The 15352-nt window shown below is 35.9% G+C and overlaps 1 protein-coding gene across 1 annotated transcript in view; it reads right to left on the bottom strand.

Annotated features, from left to right (window-relative positions):
- MALRD1 (MAM and LDL receptor class A domain containing 1) overlaps positions 1-15352 on the bottom strand; it is a 661524-nt gene that overhangs the window by 314586 nt on the left and 331586 nt on the right. The window contains exon 27 of the mRNA XM_019933374.2: positions 14856-15147. Within this exon, the coding sequence (XP_019788933.2) occupies positions 14856-15147 (292 nt within the window). The remainder of the gene's footprint in view (positions 1-14855; positions 15148-15352) is intronic.

Raw genomic sequence — 15352 nt, 5'->3', positions numbered from 1 at the left:
ATCAGAATGGCACGTTTAGAAAATTCATACAAACACAAGTGATCCAAACAATAAAATCAAACGTTTGGTACCAAATGCTGAGATCAGTCAGCATTTAAAAGCAGATAATACAAATCACTCTAAATATTTTAAACAGAAAGTGATTTCACAGAGAGACTTACATATCTAAGAAACTGTTGAAAGAGTTGGAGAAGCGATGTACAGTGAGTTCCCACAGGAATGACTCCCGTAATTGACTCCCCAAGAGACCAACTGCCGATACAGAGATCACAGAACATTGTTCTTGGTGACAGGTGGAAAATTAGAGATCTTCTAAGAGTAACTAGGGACAAGCCAACATCCAAATAAACATCATAATTACATATCATGTAACAACTGAAAATAATAAGTTCCTTTATTAAGAAATACATTTTGGCTGCTGTTCCAAACCACAAGATGACAGTGACAAAGTGAGAGTTTTTTCCCCTCTCACTTACTAGGGTGAGCTGAACAACCATGGGCGGATGTCCTAGCTCTTTGGTGTCTGGGAGACCAAACTCCTTCTATTTGTTGGGTGCTAAAGAGGCAATTACTCAACCTCATGAACTAAGATCACAACCATATTCCAGCCTGTGGGGAGAAGAGATGGAAAATAGAGGGAATGTCTCTTCTTTTTAATTGTACAACCTATAGGGTGCATGTAGTATCTTCAGATTTCACTGGCTAAAATTTAGTCACATGGTCTATACCCACTGAAAGGGAAACTGAGAAATATAGGGTTTTTTTCCCGAATTAAAGATGGGTTGATAAGAGTATAAGGTCAACATATAAAAGGCAATTATATTTGCATATACCAGGAACAAAAACAAAGAGAAAATGAAATATTAAGAGACTAGTTTTGAAAATCATTTGCCTTTAGCATTTAAAATATTATATAATAATGCTCCTTCCATAAAAACTATAAAACATTACTGAGAAAAATTAAAGATTACCTAAATATATGTGTTTATCCTTACCACATACAAGGCTAATATTTTAAAAATCAATTGCTTTTCTATATTACAGCAGCAAAAAGAAAACAAAAATTTAAAGATACCACTTACAAAAATTATAATTTTCAAAAGCATAAAAAATATTAAATACCCTTACCATACATTATAATACATTATTGAATATTTCAACCTACGGAAATAACATGTTTTTCCATTGATTGCAGCAGTGAAATGTTCAGCCATGTGCCTATCTAAATATAGGTATATCTTACATACTACAAGAAAAAAAATGGGTATTTCAGACCAAACAGCAGACTACCACAGCTTCAGGCTTGGGTGATTCAATAAAAAATGACACCTTGTTTAGACAGCAGAACTTACTTTTATATAGTTAACTTGTATAATAATCCTACTGTAGTAAAGCTATATGAAAGAATAAACTTTAATAAAAATTCATTAGTTGCTTACCAAATAAAGAGAATTTAAAAACTGATATTATGCCAATATTAACTAATATGAATTATAATTAACAATATGCAACATTATTAACACTTTATTATTACGACTTTATACTAAAACATTCTAAGATTTGTAAATAAGACATAATGATGTCACTTATTTAACTTTTATTCAGCAGCTTCTCCCTCATAAGTAATGAGGGAGAGACTGCTGGACAAATATTTATAAAACAGCTTATCAAAATTAATTTTATTATTTTTTTCTTTTCTTTACTGAGGTATATTTGATGTAGAATATTACATAAATTTCAGGTGTACAACATAGCGATTCACAAGTTTTAAAGCTTATATTCTATTTATAGTAATTATAAGATATTGGCTATATTTTCTGTGTTGTACAATATATCCTTGTAGCTTATTTATTTTAAAAATAGTAGTTTGTACCTCTTAATCCCCATCCCTATCTTGCCCCTTCCCCCTAACCTCTCCCCACTGATAACCACTAGTTTTTTCTCTATGTCTGTGAGTCTTTTTCTTTTTTGTTAGATTCACTAGTTTGTTTTATTTTTTAAATACACACACACACACGCACACACACACAGAGACATAACAAGATGAAATTTTGCCATTTACAATGGCATGGATGGACTTGGAGGGCATTATGCTAAGTGAAATGAGTCAGAGAAAGACAAATACTGTATGACATCACTTATATGTGGAATCTTAAGAATAAAAAATAAAACCATAACTAATTTTAAATACTCTAAAAATGTTGCCTAGCATTTTCAGGAATGTTCTTTATACAAGTTGTAGAGAACTTTATACAATATCTGTTCTATTATATCTGAAATTAGAAGAAGGACAATTTATAAAATATAGTTATCACTAGCAATAGAGAGATTTGGGACATAAGAAAGAGGAAGGCTGAGCAGGCACCTTGCTACCATAGTGAGGAAATTTTACTTCTCCTTGGAACAAATATATAAAAAAGCAGAAGGATTCCAGAAAAAAAAAATGTATTGTACTAAAGGAGAAAGGAGAGGCTATAGAGTTACCTAGGCTATTATTATTACATCCATGAACACAAGATGAGTATTTTTTCAACAGACGTAGGCAGCACAAAAGAAATACAGCTTTCAGACTTTATAAGTCCCAGTCCATTTCTGCCAATTCAAATCTGAACCCTCACAAGTCCAAGTGCTGTCCAAACGTATCTACCATCATGTCCCCTTGAAAACTTCAAGTATAGCTCCTTCCTACATACTGTTAGTAATGTATTTCTAAAATTCAGACGTTCTGTTTTGAAATGTTATATCCATAGCCAATTTCCCATTATTTAAGTGTGAAAATTATAATGTATGACACATCTACCCATCTAACCCCAACTAAGTTCTAAAAATGCAAATGAAACACAGAGGAACACCAATAAAGGTATTATGTTTATCCCTACATTTATAAGAGCCATAAATTCTTTCAAGCCAGTGATGTCTATCATTTTGATTAGCTGGTGTTTTGAGTCTTCCTTAGACTAACATTACATGTTTACATGAACAAACTTAGTAGTGAATCCTTCAGTGAGCTATTATAAGAGCTCTTTAATTATTTTTTAAATCTACGTCTTCGAAGCCAGCTCTTTTGTGAGTAAATTCTTTGAAGGGAATAGGAGGGGCAGAGGAGGTCTGAACCTTTGCTTTAAGCAATGAATGGAACATGATGAAGGAAAACTAGCAAGTATACAGCATGCTTTTAAGAAATTTCAACTTATGCACACTTTAATTACATAATCTCTTCAGCAGGGAAGAGGACTTGCTGAAAAAAGGGAGATAACATTTACTAAACACTGACTGTATGCCAATGGTTGTTTAAAACATACTATACATGATCTCAGTTATCTTTCAAATCACTCAGAAATAGATTCCAATAGCCCCATTTTTATAGATAAGAAATATAGATAAGAAATAGGTAAGAGATAAGAGAGAGGTTAGTAGATCAGGTGACATTTCATGGGCAGTAAGCAGTACAAAAGTCCAAATTCATCTCTTTAAACCTCAAACACATGCACTTTGCACTAAACATTGTGTACAGGGTTCACTAAATTATAAAGCTGAGTACAATCAGCCAGATTTCCCTAACTCAGGACTCTGAGTTGCTATGTCAGCATTCTCATCAGTAGAATGGATAAATGAATAAATTACTGCCAAGTATTTCAGGGAAATCCTTGACCTCAAAGAGAAGCTAATCCATTCAGCCCCCCATTGCCTTACACACATTTTCTTAAACAAAAGTTGATTCCCATGTTATATCCCAAAATATAATTGCTGTATAACTCACATTTGGAAATTACCATGGGGATTTAAAATACACATGCACATGTCCCACACAAAGTAAGACTTCATCCCTGTCCTTATTATACTGAAACTTTTTATTAAATATCTGCCAATAACACAGAGAATATGATAGCGGCTGAATCTGCATATGGACATTTAGGAGAGGAATCTTGGTTATCTTTTTCTTATTAAAATTCTTTAAACAATTATTTTTATCCATCATCATTTAGCAATTAACAAAATTGCCATCAAAATACGCTCTTAAATATAACTTCTAGAGACTCAATAATAACTTAAAATTACTTTTGCTAAAAAAACTCTGGGTCTTATTTGACTGATTAGAATCACTGATTCCAGATTCAGTTCAATTGCATCTTCCTAAATATATATGTTTTGCCTCCTCTTGTCTTTTCTATTTTAACCTGTCCTTGACGATGTTGTTAGCCTACGTACATGAATATAGGTGAAAAGTGTGCATGAATTAAAGTCACTTCCAAAAGTTTAATGTAGCCACTGCTTGTGGAATGTAACGCCATTTAGCCTTCTTTAATCTGTGAAAGTCCCAAGTTAAGTGTTTTTGCAGTAATGAGAAACTGAGAAACATTAAACATTTCAAAGATACACACACATCAGTCACGACAAATCAAAAATACTGAATTAGAGATGTTTTCAATAAATGATAAGATTGAGTGATTACAATGTAATATAAAATAATTATATGTTTGTGATCTCTGCAAGAAAGAAAATTTTGCTAACACAAATGGTAGAAATATATCCTTAATAAAATGCAAATAATGGAGGCTTACACTCAAATGCCTACTCCGTCTAAGGAATACTGGTAAAGATGCCCAAAGTATAGGATAATGTAAAATGATATGATTCTTATTGAATAAATGCCTACCGTATACCAGACATGAGACTAGGTAAATTATGTAGGTGATTGCCTCTTTTTATTTTTAAGAGTCTAAGAACCTAAGAAATAGGTCCTCTCTGCTTTATAGATGAGGAAATTGAGTCTCAGAGAAGTTGTACAACATATAGCTAGTAAGAAGAAAGTCTGAAATTAGTACCTAGTCCACTAGAATATGGTACCTGTGCTTTCCCATTTAGCCTGGGAGTATATTTTTTTGCTTCTATTCAAATAAGAATACAACTGCAATTCTTGAGAATTCACAAATTTTACCCTGACTAATGGAACCCCATTGTCAAGGACAGACATGAAAGTGCCCTACAGTATTCACTTCATCTCCTGTGCTGTCCACTGGGGTAGCCACTAGCCACGAGAGGCTACTGAACAATCAAAATGTGGCTAATCCAAATTGAGATGGGCTGCAGGTATAAAATACACACTGGATTTAAAGACTTAATATGAAAACAAGAATATAAAATAACTCATTATTATCTTACATTGTTTTTGTGTTAAAATGATAATATTTTGGGTATACTGAGTTAATGCAAATATATTCTAAAAATTAACTTCACTTTTTTTAAACATTACTACTAGCAAATGTGAAATTAGACATGTGGCTTACATTTGTGGCTTGTATTATACTTCTGCTAAACGTCGGTGTTATTCCTGAATTCTCTTGCACCAACTTTCATTAAGATCAATAAAAATCAGTTTGGCTTTTCCTTTTTATTTGTTCAGGATACCCCGCCAGGTATATTTAAATACATATATACTTATATACACAAGTGTATACATATATACTTATATACACAAGTGTATACATATATACACTTATATACATATATGTACACATACATACTGCCTTCCTTTAAAATGTCAAAGACTCCAAAAAGAGTCCTCTGATCTCACGATGCAGTCAGTTTTTCTGAATCATTTCACAGTTTGAGTCTGAAAATGCTTAGCTTTTCACTCCTACCAAGAGAAAGGCATATACTTTGAATTTCTGGAGGTACATAAAGGTACATCGAGTAGTTTTTAGGAATGTTAACTCCATAAGCATTTTTTTTATTTGCTGCATTTGAATGTAAGCGTCACAGCTGAGATAGCTATGAAAACATTAAATTATTTCACCTCAATTTTCAGAACGCTCCTGATAATATAAATAATGGCAATTGGTTTTTTCAGTTCATTGTTTTTTTTTTTTTTTTTTGGCTCAGATTCTTTCTACTGCAGCCATCCCTACCAGTTATCATACCTCCGATGAATGAATACTGTATCTCTTTTGGGCTCACTTTGTATTCTTTCATTCTTTTTTGTATGCTTGTTTTCTAAGACCATTCAGTATCCTTTCAGTGTATGTTCATTTTGAGGAAAAAAATTGATACTCAAGGTGGTCCCAGTGTAGTTCCCATTTCAAACCCAGTTTAGCTTTATAAAGGAAATTATCTGAGATACTTCTACACAAGGTCCTGCTTCAGTCAAACTACCCGCCCACATCCACCCCCAAGGTTTGCATGACACAATCTCTGCTCTGCCTTGTGCCTTAGGGCCTGCCCACAGTGCTCTCCCCACCTCATTCATTATATGGTCCGACTGTGCTCACGCTTGGTCTCCCTGTGCCGCAAAGGGTTTCCCTTCTATGAGCTCCAAGTGTGTTTTCAAACTCCTGCCCATCCTGTGCAGAAGTCTCAAATTAGCTCCCTCCACTGGATGTTTTATCTTCTTTACATCCTCATAAAGTTTTATATATTTTTCCTGGCACTTTATTATATCTAACCTAATATTAGAGTTATTTGAGATGTTTTTCCCATTCTCCATTACCATGTTGAGATATTCTTAAGAGCAGAGATTCTCCTATTTTCTATTCATCAAAATTTTTAATAAACACCTAAAATAGCAAAAGGATATACAAATTACTCTAGCAATATATGCCCTTAATTTTATAATTAATATATAATTTATACCACTTTGTATATATTTTTAAATTTTCCTTTTGGAAGCTTTTTTTGTTTAAGAAACTTTATTCCAGATTTCACAGATTTAAAAATTTTAAATTCCCAATGAGACTGGTTTGTTCCTCTGACATCCCACTTAGTAGTTGTTCGCTAAAGTTTAATGTGGTTCAACATAAAACTTTTGCTCCCTCACTACTTGGATGCTATGAGATTACTTTTTATTACGATCAAAAATTTCTTATTTAAAAGGCCAGACCTGTACAAGAGCTAGCATAGCTGCCAACAAACCTCCTACACAGAATGAAAGGTGAAGGTTTTCTCAAGAAAATAGATTAGGGGTGGAGTCAAGTTGGCATACTAGGAGGATGCGGAATTCGCATCTCCTCACAACTAGGGCACCTACGAGGCACCAGTGGGGGACCACGGACACCTAAGGGGACAGGAGGAAGCCCCAGTGACCAGGTAGGATGTGGGGTATGGGGGGAGTGAAGGGGGAGGAGAAGTGGAGGCAGGTGCCCCTGAGGGGTGGCTGGGGGGGAGGAAGGGATCCCATGCCCAAAGGGGGAAATTGGGGAACCGCTGGGAGAGCAGAGGATCAAAAGAGAGCGTGGCCAGGATTCCCCTGCCCACTTGGGCCCCCAGGAACCTGCTGAGATCCCGGGCCTGATCCTCTGCCCACTGAGGCCCCCTCCAGCCACGCAGGTCCTGAGGGAGTGGGAGGCAGGGAAGCGGGGAGTAAAAGTAAAGGCCGGACCTCTGGGATCAGCACGCTTGAGGGGCAGCAAGGGAGGGTAGGAGTTCCTACACCCAGCGGAACCCACCCACGGTTAGGGGTAGAAGGGTGACAGGGAGACCCTGGTGGAGATGGTGGGGGAGGGGCACAAAGGAACAGGAGGGAACGCGGCCAGTGCTTTCCTTGTCCACTTAGGCACCGGGGAGCCTGTGGGTTCCTGGGCCTAAACCTCTGCCCTCGGAGCCTCCCTCCTGCCACGTAGAGTCCAAGCCCTGACCCTACACCCCCACCTAGGGCCCCACCTCTACACTTGGAGATCCCCTCCAATGCACTGGGCCTAAACCCCACCCACATACCCTCACCCAGCGCCTTATCTCCAAACTCCAGAACTCCACACTCCAGAGGTACTCCTTTCGACATGCTGCCTCTCCCCTTCTGTACAGGTACTAAGCAGAGGACCCGCCACATACTTGAACATCGCTCCCCCACCTGCCTAGGTCCCGCCCCACCCTAAACCATGCCCCTGCCTAAGTTCCAGCCCCACTTAAACTCCGCCCCCACAGCCAAGGGTTTTTTTTTTTTTTTTCCCCCTCTTTTAGACTGGGGTTCTGTTTTACCTTGTAGATTCATTCTTATTGATTCTTTTATATTTTTATTTTTCCTAATAAATCTTTTATTTTTCTATTTTATTTTATTCTTTATACTTCGTTATTGTCTGTCCTTTTGGCTTATTCCCCACCCCCTTTTTTGAAATTTTAAAAAATTTTTTATACTTTCTGTTGTGGATTTATTGTACCTTGTTGCAGTTATTTCCATTACAGTGATATTTTTCCTAATATATTTTTTATCTTTCTAATTTTATTTTATTTTTTATTCTTTGATATTGTACTGCTCCTTTTTTTCTTTCCTCCTTCATTTTTTTTTTTTTAACTGTGCCACAAAGCTTGCAGGATTTTGGTTCCCAGGCCAGAGGTTGGACCGGAACGCCTATGGTGGGAGCTGTGAGTCCAAAATGCTGGACTAAAAGAGAACCTCAGACCCAAGGGAATATTAATCAGAGTGAGGCCTCCTGGAGGTCCTCATCTCAGCACCAAGAACAGGCTCTATCCAACTGCCTGCAAACTCCAGTGCTGGACGTCTCAGGCCAAACAACAAGTAAGAGAGGAATACAGCATCACCCAGCAAAGAAAAAAAAAAAAAAGACAAAATAATATGTTACAGAAGAAGGAGCAAGGTAAAAATCTACAAAACCAAATAAATGAAGAAGAAATAGGCAACCTACCTGAAAAAGAATTGAGAGTAATGATAGTAAAGATGATCCAAAATTGCAGAAATAGAATGGAGAAAATAAAAGAAACATTTAAAAAAGATCTAGAAGAACTAAAGAACAAACAGTGATGAACAACACAGCTGCTGAAATTAAAAATATTCTAGAAGAAATCAATAGCAGAATAAATGAGGAAGAAGAACAGATAAGTGACCTGGAAGATAAAATAGTGGAAATAACTACCACAGAGCACAATAAAGAAAAAAGAATGAAAAGAATTGAGGACAGTCTCAGAGACATATGGGACAACATTAAATGAACCAATATTCAAATTATATGGGTCCAGAAGGAGAAGAGAAAAAGAAAGGGTATGAGAAAATATTTGAAGAGATTATAGTTGAAAACTTCCCTAACATGGGAAGAAAGGAAATAGTGAATCAAGTCCAGGAAGCACAGAGAGTCCCATATAGGATAAATCCAAAGAGAAACATGCCAAGACAGATATTAATCAAACTATCAAAAATTAAACACAAAGAAAAAATACTAAAGGCAGCAAGGGAAAAGCAACAAATAACATACAAGGGAATCCCCATAAGATTAACAACTGAACTTTCAGCAGAAACTCTGCAAGACAGAAGGGAGTGGCAGGACATATTTAAAGTGATGAAAGGGAAAAACCTACAACCAAGGTTACTCTACCCAACAAGGATCTCATTCAGATTCGATGGAGAAATTAAAACCTTTACAGACAAGCAAAAGTTAAGATAATTCAGCACCACCAAACCACCTTTATAACAAATGCTAAAGGAACTTCTCTAGGCAGGAAACACAAGGGAAGGAAAAGACCTACAAAAACAAACCCAAAACAATTAAGAAAATGGTAATAGAACATAGATATTGATAATTACCTTAAATGTAAATGGATTAAATGCTCCAACCAAAAGACACAGACTGACTGAATGGATACAAAAGCAAACCCATATATGTGCTGTCTGCAAGAGATGCACTTCAGACCTAGGGACACAAAAAGACTGAAAGTGAAGGGATGGAAAAAGATTATCCATGCAAATGGAAATCAAAAGAAAGCTGGAGTAGCAATTCTCATATCAGACAAAATAGACTTTATAAGAGACAAAGAAGGACACTACATAATGATCAAGGGATCAATCCAAGAAGATGATATAACAACTGTAAATATTTATGCACCCAACATAGGGGCACCTCAATACATAAGACAAATGCTAACAGCCATAAAAGAGGAAATTGACAGTAACACAGATATAGTAGGGGACTTTAACATCCCACTTTCACCAATGGACAGGTCATCCAAAATGAAAATAAATAAGGAAACACAAGCTTTAAATGACACATTAAACAAGATGGACTTAATTGATATTTATAGGACATTCCATCCAAAAAACAACAGAATACACATTCTTCTCAAGTGCTCATGGAACATTCTCCAGGATAGATCATATCTTGGGTCACAAATCAAACCTTGGTAAATTTAAGAAAATTGGAATCATATCAAGTATCTTTTCTGACCACAATGCTATGAGACTAGATATCAATTACAGGATAAAATCTGGAAAAATACAAGCACAGGGAGGCTAAACAATACACTACTAAATAACCAAAAGATCACTGAAGAAATCAATGAGGAAATCAAAAAATACCTAGAGACAAAAGACAATGAAAACACGATGGTCTAAAACCTATGGGATGCAGCAAAAGCAGTTCTAAGAGGGAAGTTTAATTCAATACAATCCTACCTCAAGTAAAAAACATCTCAAAAAACCAACATAACATTAAACCTAAAGCAATTAGAGGAAGAAGAACAAAAAACCACAAAGTTAGCAGAAGGAAAGAAACCATAAAGGTCAGATCAGAAATAAATGAAAAAGAAATGAAGCAAATGACAGCAAAGATCATTAAAACTAAACGCTGGTTTTTTGAGATGATAAACAAAATTGATAAAACATTAGTCAGACTCATCAAGACAAAAAGGGAGAAGACTCAAATCAACAGAATTAGAAATGAAAAAGAAGAAGTAACAATTGACACGGCAGAAATACAAAGGATCATGAGAGATTACTACAAGCAACTATATGCCAATAAAATGGACAACCTGGAAGAAATGGACAAACCCTTAGAAATGCACAACCTTCCGATATGGAAACAGGAAGAAATAGAAAATATGAACAGACCAATCACAAGCACTGAAATTGAAACTGTAATTAAAAATCTTCCAACAAACAAAAGCCCTGGACCAGATGGCTTCACATGCAAATTCTATCAAACATTTAGAGAAGAGCTAACACCTCTCCTTCTCAAACTCTTCCAATATATAGCAGAGGGAGGAACACACCCAAACTCATTCTATAAGGCAACCATCACTCTGATACCAAAACCAGACTAAGATGTCACAATGAAAGAAAACTACAGGCCAATATCACTGAAGAACATAGATGCAAAAATCCTCAACAAAATACTAGCAAGCAGAATCCAACAGCACATTAAAAGGATCATACACCATGATCAAGTGGGCTGATCCCAGGAATGCAAGGATTCTTCAATATACTCAAATCAATGAATGCGATATACTATATTAACAAATAGAAGGCTAAAAACCATATGATAATCTCAATAGATGCAGAAAAAGCTTTCGACAAAGATCAACACCCGTTTATGATAAAAAGTTTCTAGAAGGTAGGCATAGAGGGAACTTACCTCAACATAATAAAGGCCATATATGACAAACCCACAGCCAACATCATTCGCAATGGTGAAAAACCGAAGTCATTTCCTCTAAGATCAGAAACAAGACAAGATTGCCCGCTCTCAACACTATTATTCAACATAGTTTTGCAAGTTTTAGCAACAACAATCAGAAGAGAAAAAGAAATAAAAGGAATCCAAATTGGAAAAGAAGTTATACTGTCAGTGTTTGCAGATGATATGATACTATACATAGAGAATCCTAAAGACACCACCAGAAAACTACTAGAGCTAATCAATGAATTTGGTAGAGTAGCAAGATACAAAATTAATGCACAGAAATCTCTTGCATTCCTATACACTAATGATGAAAAATCTGAAACAGAAATTAAGTAAATGCTCCCATTTACCACTGCAACAAAAAGAGTAAAATACCTAGGAGTAAACCTACTTAAGGAGAAAAAAGACCTGTATGTATACAGAAAACTATAAGACACTGATGAAAGAAATTAAAGATGATACAAACAGATGGAGAGATATACCATGTTCTTGGATTGGCAGAATCAACACTATGAAAATGACTATACTACCCAAAGCAATCTACAGATTCAGCACAATCGCTATCAAACTACCAATGGCATTTTTCACAGAAATAGAACAAAATCTTTCACAATTTGTATGGAAACACAAAAGACCCCTAATAGCCAAAGCAATCTTGAAAAAGAAAAATGGAGCTGGAGGTATCAGCCTCCTTGACTTCAAGCTCTACTACAAAGCTACAGTAATCAAGACAGTATGGTACTGGCACAAAAACAGAAATATAGATCAGTGGAATAGGATAGAAAGCCCAGAGATAAACCCATGCACATATGGTCACCTTATCTTTGATAAAGGAGGCAAGAGTATATACAATGGAGAAAAGAAAGCCTCTTCAATAAGTGGTACTGGGAAAACTGGACAGCTACATGTAAAAGAATGAAATTAGAACACTTCCTAACACCATACACAAAAATAAACTCAAAATGGATTAAAGACCTAAATGTAAGGCCATACACTATCAAACTCTTAGAGGAAAACATAAGCAGAACACTCCATGACATACATCACAGCAAGATCCTTTTCGACCCACATCCTAGAGAAATAGAAATAAATACAAAAATAAACAAATGGGACCTAATGAAACTTAAAAGCTTTTGCACAGCAAAGGAAACCATAAACAAGATGAAAAGACAACCCTCAGAATGGGAGAAAATATTGGAAAATGAAGCAACTGACGAAGGATTAATCTCCAAAATTCACAAGGAGCTCACGTAGCTCAATATCAAAAAACAAACAACCCAATCCAAAAATGGGCAGAACACCTAAAGAGACATTTCTCCAAAGAAGATATACAGACTGCCAACAAATACATGAAAGAATGCTCAACATCATTAATCATTAGAGAAATGCAAATCAATACTACAACAAGGTATCACCTCACACCAGTGAGAATGGCCATCATCAAAATATCTACAAACAGTAAAGGCAGGAGAGGGTGTGGAGAGAAGGGAACCCTCTTGCACTGTTGGTGGGAATGTAAATTGATACAGCCACTACAGAGAACAGTAAGGAAATTCCTTAAAAACTAAAAATAGAGCTACCATATGACCCAGCCATCCCACTACTGGGCATATACCCTGAGAAAACCATAATTCAAAAAGTGTCATGTACCACAATGTTCATTGCAGCTCTATTTACAATAGCCAGGACATGGAAGCAACCTAGGTGTCCATCGACAGATGAATGGATAAAGAAGATGTGGCACATATATACAATGGAATATTACTCAGCCATAAAAAGAAATGAAATTGAGTTATTTGTAGCGATGCGGATGGACCTAGAGTCTGTCATACAGAGTGAAGTAACTCAGAAAGAGAAAAACAAATACTGTATGCTAACACATATATATGGAGTTTTAAAAAATGGTTCTGATGAACCCAGGGGCAGTTCTGGAATAAAGACAGAGATACGGAGACTGGACTTGAGGACACGGGGTGGGGGAAGGTAAGCTGGTACGAAGTGAAAGAGCAACACTGACCTTTATACATTACCAAATGTAAAATAGATAACTAGTGGGAAGCAGCTGCATAGCACAGGGAGATCAGTTCAGTGCTTTGTGACCACCTAGAGGGGTGGGATAAGGAGGGTGGGAGGGAGACTCAAAAGGGAGGGGATATGGGGATATACGTTTGCATATAACTGATTCACTTTGTTATACAGCAGAAACTAACACAACATTGTACAGCAATTATACTCCAATAAAGATGTTAAAAAAGAAAAAGAAAGTAGATTAGTCTGAGGTATCTGAAATTCTTTTACATTAAATTCACATAAGTATACTTACCCCTCAACAGAGTCTTGAAATGTTTCTTTTCCTCTGTACTATTCCATATAGTGCTGGAAACATCAGGCAAGGAGCCTGGCTTAACTATGTGTCAATGGGAAAATATTTATCTAGAAACCTACTCTTAACCAAATTAAAACACTCCCTTTAAAATGTATGAGGAAGTTATGGCAGAAATGGCAGTGTTCCCCATTCCACCCACCATGTTAAAAATCAGTACAAACAAATTAGGTCATTCTTCTTAAAGCACTTCTGTTTTTGTTAGTTACAAGATATAATTTATATACAAAATGAATGGCACTTTTATTTTCTACTCCAAACTCATGGTTTAAATATTAATATATGCCATATTATCAACAGATAAAATTTGTTTTTTGCCACACCATGCAGCATGTGGGAGCTTAGTTCCCAGGCCAGGGATCGAACCCATGGCCCCTACATTGAAAGTGCAGAGTCTTAACCACTGGACCTCCAGGGAAGTCCCCAAATTTGTTGTTTTGTCATTATAACACTATATACTGCATTTTCATCTCATCCTCTAATATTTTATATGAATTAATGCTACTTGCTATTTCCACTTCTTACAATATTGTCACTGTATGTATAATATTGGACATCTACCAATAATCTAATTATTTAGACAAATTACCCCTAAATTTTTAGGTGAATGGATGGACATATTCAATCATCTAAACTATTTAAATATATAAACTCAACATTCAAATGAATAAAGTATTGGTCTAAAAAGAATAAAGTAAATAACATAATCACAGTAATATCTAATTAAAATTGAGTAAGTCTGTTCCTGATGTTCTTATATTGTATTAAGAGTGAATCAATATTTACTAAGGACTGAATTATGAATCAGACTGAAAACAAAGGAGTCTTAGTTTATTGATCTAAGAAGAAATTGACTAAACTAGGAACTGGGGAACTGGTAAATATACCAAAGCTTGGAGAAATGTTGGAAGACAAGTTTATGAGTAAAGCCTTGAAAGATAACATTTTAGGTTCAAAAAGATTTTTCTTTATGAAAACAATGATTTACTAGGTGTTTATGTCACTTCTTTTCCATTTCCTTCCTTCCCACCTACCACTCTGTAAAAGCACCACAGAAACAAATTGAAATGTACCTGCTGGAAGAGGCACTTTGAGTTCTTCTTTCATGGAGTGATGGAATGATAGACAGTTCTTTGTAAGCACAATGTCATCCAGTGCAATATCTCCATGGTGGCCTTTCCCAACTCTGCCTTCAAATTTGAGTTGGAAGTCCTCATCACCAGACAGGGATAATTCTTCCCGCTGCCAGAAATTGCCCTGTTCTACGGTGAGGTTAAGTAGGACCTTCGTTTGGTTTGAGACTGACACCTGGATCAAAGTGAGCGCTCCAATGCCATGTCCGTACATGTGATAATGAAAAATTATCTGTAACCAAGAATCAGAATATTATATATAATTAGTACAATTAATTTCACCTTATTTTCAGTTATATCATATTGTCCTCTCCTTTCTTAACAGATTCCTGAAGGAAAATTAGATCTGTATGTTCTACTGCTCTGTGAGTACTCTACCAATGAATGAAGTTAGGCCAGCCTTAAATCATATGTTGCAAAACATGGAAAATAGTACA

Source organism: Tursiops truncatus, chromosome 2 (assembly GCF_011762595.2).
Source record: "Tursiops truncatus isolate mTurTru1 chromosome 2, mTurTru1.mat.Y, whole genome shotgun sequence".
NCBI lineage: Eukaryota > Metazoa > Chordata > Mammalia > Artiodactyla > Delphinidae > Tursiops > Tursiops truncatus.
This window is presented reverse-complemented; position numbering and strand designations above follow the sequence as displayed.